Source organism: Vicia villosa, linkage group LG5, assembly GCF_029867415.1.
Source record: "Vicia villosa cultivar HV-30 ecotype Madison, WI linkage group LG5, Vvil1.0, whole genome shotgun sequence".
NCBI classification, from domain to species: Eukaryota; Viridiplantae; Streptophyta; class Magnoliopsida; order Fabales; family Fabaceae; genus Vicia; species Vicia villosa.
Window position 1 is genome coordinate 155,509,725 of NC_081184.1, and position 7,507 is coordinate 155,517,231.

At 35.4% G+C, this 7,507-nt stretch overlaps 1 protein-coding gene across 1 annotated transcript; it reads right to left on the reverse strand.

Annotated features, from left to right (window-relative positions):
• Positions 1-5,578: 5,578 nt before the first annotated feature.
• Positions 5,579-6,046, reverse strand: LOC131605803 (uncharacterized). Its single transcript, XM_058878113.1, has one exon. It carries the CDS (start codon positions 6,044-6,046, stop codon positions 5,579-5,581), a length of 468 nt encoding a protein of 155 aa, XP_058734096.1.
• Positions 6,047-7,507: the final 1,461 nt, after the last annotated feature.

Sequence of the window (7,507 nt, forward strand, 5' to 3'; positions counted from 1 at the left end):
AGGAGTTTTTTACTGGGAAGTATTAATATACAGTGTAGGACTAGAGACCTTTGTTAAAGACACATCACTTATTCACCTAAAACTTTAAGGTAATAGGTGAGTGAGTTCTACCACTTATAAATGTTCAAGTCACCACATTCTTATCCAATGTTAGACTATTTTCTCACTTACTCACACTTGTATTATTATTCTAACACTCCCCATCAAGTGTGAGTCCACAATGCTCCCTCTCACATTTGTACTGCGTTTGACACCTTGCAACGAGACACCACTTTCTGGACTTTTCGATACAAGTAAGATGGTCACTTTCTCGAACCAAAGGCTCTGATACTATTTGTTGGAGGAGTTTTTCACTAGGGAACATTGATACAGTGTATGACTAGGCATCTTTGTGAGAGACACACCACTTATTCACCCAAAATCTATATTTGTTAGTGCGAGGCACTTTTAGTGAGGAGAGAATAGAGAGAGAATAAGGAAATAAGGATTATATTATTGAAATGAATTGTATAAATAATGATATAGACTATGACTATTTATATACAACTCTGATTGAGCTTGGACTTACACAACTTGGATTATATTTGATTTTATTATATTAGATTGTATTTGATATTATATCAATAATATATCAATCCTAATAATATCTCAACATACTCCCTATAATCCAAGTGGTCAAAATAGTCAATCTGAACTATTCCTAATTTCTTTCTCAAATGTAGGAATTTGTCGATCTTCAATCCTTTGGTAAAAACGTCGGCCAACTGTGTTTCACTCGAGCAATGTCTAACTTCAAGTTCACCTCAATTTACCTTTCCCTCAATAAGTGAAATCCGACTTCGATATGCTTACTCCTTCCATATAGAACGGGATTCTTCGCCAGATTTATGGCTGACTTATTGTTGATTTACAACACAAGAGGTTTCTTCACTTCGACCTCCATTTCTTCAAGTCTCGATTTGATCAAAATTGCTTGACACGCAACACAGGATCATGCTATGTATTCAACTTCACATGATGATAATGTCACCACAGGTTATTTCTTCGAACACCATGAAATTGGGGAACCAAATACTTGAAAGAAATGGTCAGTTGTACTTCTTCGATCTTCCTTATCTTCGCACCAATCAATATCTGGAAAAAAAAGTAATTGTTGCTTCTTTGCTTTTAGAATCTTGTCGAAATAGAATACCATAGTCTATCGATCCTTTAGGTATCTTAGAATTCTTCTTGCAGCCTTCACGTGTAACACTCTTGGTTTACTCATGTATCAATTTACTAATCTGACTGTGAAACCTATATTCGTTCGACAGTTGCACACATATCTCAGAGATCCGATAATTTGCTTGAAAAAAGTTACATCGACTATGTCTTCCTCTCCATGTTTCTCACACTTTAAGTTTGTTTTGACATGTGAGAATGTAGGATTTGAATCATCCATTCTAAATCTCTTGAGTATCTCTTTGATATACTTTCTTTGATGTAGCATCATACCTTGCTTCAACATTTGAAATTCCATGCTTATGAAGTAAGACAATTTTCCTAGATCCGACATTTCAAATTCATTCATCGTCAACTCTTTGAACTTCGACAAGTTCTCCAAGCTATTTCCAACTACCAACAAGTCATTGACATATAAGCAGATGATTGTTACGTTTTGTGCCAGAACCTAAACATATACACCATACTCAGATTTGCATTTGACAAATCCTAATTCGACTAAGTATGAGTCTATCTTCTTGTTCCATGTCCTAGGTGCTTGCTTGAGAGCATAAAGCGCTTTGTGAAACTTATATACTTTACTCGCTTCCTTTTGAATCTAAAACCCTGGAGGTTGTGTGATGTAGACCTTTTCGTCTAAAGGACCATTCAGAAATGTTGATTTCACATCTAAATGAAATGTCGACCAACCTTGATTGCATGCCAAGGCTACTACTAGTCGAATTGTCTCCGATCTTGCTACTGGAGCAAATACTTCAGAGTAGTCGAGTCCTGCTCTTTGAAGAAAACCTCGAGCTACTAATCTTGCTTTATATCTTGCTATCGATCCATCAACATTGTGTTTCAACTTGAACACCCACTTTACATCGATAACTTTTGTATGTGCTGATAATTCGACTAACTCTCTTGTGTTGTTTCTTTCGATTGTCTGTAACTCTTCTACCATAACAAACTTCCACTATTGACTCTGATAGTATATTAGAGTTTGACCTAACTCATCCTTACAAAACGGGTTGGTAAGGTGGAGAGTGTAACTCTATATAAACTCTTTTAATGCTTTATCTCCAACCAATATAGGACTTTAGAATCTTCCTAATACACCTCATCATTCTTTTTGGACTTGGTGTGTGGATATTAATAGTGGGCGGCCCATGATCCGATTGATAGGCTCTGGTAGCAATTTGTTAGTGCGTGGGGCACTTTTAGTGATGAGAGAATAGAGAGAATGAGGAAATAAGGATTATATTATTGAATTGAATTGTATAAAAAATGATATAGACTATGACTATTTATATACAAGTCTGATTGGACTTGGACTTACACAGCTTGGATTATATTTAATATTATTATATTATATTATATTTAATATTATATCAATAATATATAATTTTAATAATATCTCAACAATTACTTTGATAGAAATAACTAAATTATATTTAATTTAATATTCATGTTCCCTGAGCTTAATCTCAATTATTGGAAAAAAAATTAAATAGTATAGGAAAAAAATTAAGCTTTATCTCAGTTAAAAATAGAGCATAAAAATAGTTTATAAAAACTGAAATATATTCTTTTACAAGTTGATTATACAGGCTTGAGTTACTTGTAATTAAAATCTAGTAGTTTTATACGGGTTTGCCAAAACGGTAAGTTTCTTTAGTCAAATACACTAACGATTTCGATTATTTAATAGTTGTGATCAAATGAGTCAATTCTTCATCATTATATGATGAATAAACTATATTACTCACCTTATCTTAAGGGATATGGAATCAATTAAGTCACTTTATATGTTTTCTAAAGATAGAGTTGGTAAAATTCAAATATGGAGTGATGTAAAGAAGTGTGGAATTAGTATATGAAAAGCGAAAACCCCTTTTATCATGCTTTTCTCGATTCAACTTATATTCATGTTTTTCATGTTTTTTTCAATTCCTTTTTGAGTTAATAACTTATTTTTCCATATTAAATTGGTGATTTTTAAAAAACCATGTAAAATAACGTTTGAAGTCTTCTTGCCATATGAAATTCACTTATTTTGATCTCTCAAAAAATTTATCCATCAATAATCTATAAAATATGAAGTCATTTAGAAGGATTAATACCTATTTTATCTTTGTCAAATTGACATTTTAAAAAAAATTCTACCATGTCATTATAATTTTTGATTTTGTTTTTTTTAAGGGTTAAAACACGAGAATCTTCATATGACAAGACGGTAATTCAAACCTTTTTTTTTTAAATCACCAATTTGATAAGGGGCAAAATATGTATTAACCCTTTCTTATTATTAGACTGTAGTTGATACGAACTTAAGAGAAATGTAAACTGATACGGGCCTAGAGATTCCATGTAACCAAACAAATAATATTGGGCCTAAAGTACCTGTGGAACCAAATAAGCCCGATATCACAAGATATCAGCGCATAAGAAAACCGGCAGACTGGCTCAAGGATTACATCTGATGTTGTTGCTGTTACGACATTTCAGCTCATGATTGTTAACAATTGTGTTTTAAATTTCTTTTCTATTTTTTTTAATCTCCTAAAATCATGCATCAACATCCACTTAAAAGCAATACGAGTTGATCATTCCCCTTCCAATTTCGGCTCAGATTTAGGAGGACATTGGTATGAATTTCATCACTCATTTACCATCGACACAAGAAAAAACCACTATATGGGTTGTTGTCAACTGCTTGTCAAAATATGCTCATTTCCTTGCATTACCTGTTGCTTTTTCTCCTGCTATGGTTGCTGCTATGTTTCTCTCTGAAGTCTACAAGCTTTATGGTATGTCCAAGACCATCGCGAGTGGTAGAGATAAGGTATTTGTAAGTAGGTTCTAGCATGAATTGTTTTGCCTATAAGGTATCGCTTTATCTTTTAGCAGTTCCTATCATCCACAAACGGATGGTCAAACGGAGGTTACCAACCGCACCTTAGAGATCTATCTACGTTGTTTTGACAGGGGATTCACCAAAACAATGGTTGTTTTATATTTCTCTCGCACAATATTGGTATGATACCACTTACCACACTGCCACTAAAATGCCACCTTTTGAAGTAGTATATGGTTGTGTTCCATCGTTGATCCGCTCCTACATCACGGGTACCATTACTGTTGCAACTCTTGATGAAACATTTTCATGTCGTCATGAGATAATTTGACTCATTAAGGAGAGTATATCATTGGCTCAAATGTGTATGTGTAATCAGGCTAATATCCATCCCCATGACCGCTTATTTAATGTGGGAACTTGAGTGAGGCAGGGAAATTATTCGAAGAAATTAATTGGAATTATTGAATGTTGTTTGTGAGAGACCCACTTCAATTTTATTTCTTCCCTTTTCCTTCATATAGTTTTAATTTTGGTTGAAAATTTCAGATATTTTAACTTGGCAGTCTCAAGTTGAATCCAACAATCTCCCATATTTTGATAATGCTAAAAGTGTCTCTGATAAAAAATAGAACCAATAGTTTGAACGAAATTTTCGGTAATCACTAAATTTTTGAAAGTTCATTTGAAATTTTTTTAAGTGACAATTTATTTCAAAAATTTTGAAATTTATTATTTTATACCGGAAAATTAGTGCAAATGTGAAATTTCCGATAGTTCCATAACTCAAAATTTTTAACGATCGCGATTTTGCCGACAGTTTTCCGTGGTCTAGAATGAATCCAAAGTTGTATAAATAGGGGTCATATGTTGTTGAGAAAAACATCTCAAAATTCCTCTTGCTCAATTTTTGATTAAGGAAGAAGTGTACTTCAACGGAGATAAACCTGCAGTTGACTTTCGCCAACTTGACATCCAAGTTGAATGAGTTATTACCTGATAATGATAACAAAAAGATGAGAAAGACCGGGTTTCATGAAGATTGGATTGATGCTAATGGAAGCGTAAAATACAACTTTATTAAGTTCAAGACCGATGAGGATTTGACGGTCATGTGGAGATCATTTCATAGTAGACTAACTAAGGGATCGATCGAGTTTGATGCAAATATTTCAAGATCTATCGATGATATAATCAAGATGTTGAAACGTCCAGAATCATCTAGTAGTGTCTAGGTTTTCATGTTTCGTTATTTTTAATTTGTGTTTATTGTAATGTTTTAAGTTATGTTCACCTTCAAAACATCTAATCGTCAAAATATTATATAATAAAAGGTATGGTGGTGGTAAGTAGCCTGAGTCAAAAAAATACAAATAATATAAGTGTAAAATTAAATAACTAAATAGGCCCCTCATTGGCTATGTGTGCTACCCGAGATAATCCAGTAAAAACCTGACCATATGGATTTACTAAACCCATGAAGTTATCCATAGTAACAACGACCATTTGCATGCACTCCTAGTCATCTGTGTCTGGTAGAAGTGGCAATGGAGGCACGTCATCAACCGGTACCCCAGCATCATAAGGCACTCCAATATAAAAAGGCCAGACATCATTCGTACAATCAACAGGTGGAAATATGCGAAGGTGTGATACAGTGAGGTGCCACTCCAGGTAACCATCCTCACGTTGCGAGTCATACTGAACCCTCGCTGCTTTATCTCTAATGGCACGGGCAGAGCTGATGATGTTAGTCTGAAACCACATGTCAATGCCCCTAGCTGGAACATTCGGAACTGATCGTGGGATTCCCTTGATATACTCATAGTGTTGTAGACACCTCTCAGGCAAGTGTCTAGCCACTAAGGTCTCCCACCTCATATGACTTGAATATAAATAAGACTCGTCAAACTCACGGTGGATCATATGATATCTGTATGGTGTCCATATGACATCCACTAATCTCAGAGCATCCAACCTCCTCATGTACTATGCAAAACCACCTGTATGTGATTTCTTGGCCTTCCATCTCCTCGCCCATAGGGCTCCCGCAGTGGTATGATGCACCCTTCTATCACAGATGATGGAGAAACACTCGTATATCCAACACTGATAAAAGAAGACAGACACAACAAATAATACTTAAGAAAAGTTACAAATAAAAATCAAAGTAGAACTAAACACCAAATAATAATTTCTAGTATACCTGGAATATACTCAAATAACCAGCAAGTTGTCGGGTCTCAAAGACATTCACAACTCCAAGTGTTGTATATTGGATGGTCAATAGAGCGCACCCCCAAGCCCAACTAGTATGCTCAACGCTACTGACTAACCACAAGTACTGAGCATCAATATAAACATGAGACTTATCCACAAAGATAATACATGTTACTAGATGTAGCATGTACGTCCTAGCGGCAGTCTCATACATATATGCCTCCACAAAGTTGTGGTACATATCCCGAAGCCAAGTAATCCAAATGTGAGTTCCCCTGTTGAATTCAAACTCCTCTAGCATGGACTCCTTAATGACTCTCAAATCCTGAACAACCATCATACATGTTGTAGTCTAGTTAATAACACGAGCAACAAAGAATCTACCAATGATTGGGAGATGGAAAAAGGAGGAGGCGTCATTCAAAGTTATAGTCATCTCCCCAAATGGAAGATGAAAGAAAGATATCTCCTTGTGCCATCACTAAACAAAATCAGTCAGAAGTGAAGCGTCAAGAATGGTTAGTGAGCACTCAACAAACTCTAGGAGACCAAAATCAGCAATAATGCGACTGACCCATTGAGGCATTGAATAACGTGGGAAGTTCTTCATCTTCGAATTGTGGGATGTCACCTTCAGCACCAGACGGTCCTGTAACAAAATAAAAGTTAAGAAACTATCATAAAACTTTCAACACATCACACAATAATAATAAATAAAATGAAGTTAAACATAATATATATATATATATATATATATATATATACCTCTCCATGCCATAATCTATATGCCACATGGTCAGCATACTCCGTGAACACTGATCGATCATTAGGTTCTCTCAAGAACGCTTCATTAGTGTGAATAAATGACTATGTAGAAGCACGAACCGTAACTTCTGTATCATCAATAGTAAGAGTATCATCATCAGTAATAGGATCTATGGGAGGCACCACTTCATCGGCAACCTCCACATCTGTAACCGACACCACTCGGTAATAGGTACCACATTTGAAACAACCACCTCCACACCAACAGGTACCGCATCAACAATAGATACCTCATAAGCAACAGGTACCTCGTCAATAACATGCTCAACATTAACTATAACTGCTACGCATCATGGTGTGCGGAAGTGAGCTTGGGACTACTCAACCAATCGTTTTCATTGAGAAACGTTTGGAGCTACTCGTCTAGCCCGTAACTAGGAAGACTCTGCCACATCATCCCTA

What these genes read in the sequence shown, in the direction of transcription:
- LOC131605803 (XM_058878113.1), bottom strand. Translation starts at nt 6,046, where the DNA reads ATGAGGAGGTTGGATGCTCTGAGATTAGTGGATGTCATATGGACACCA.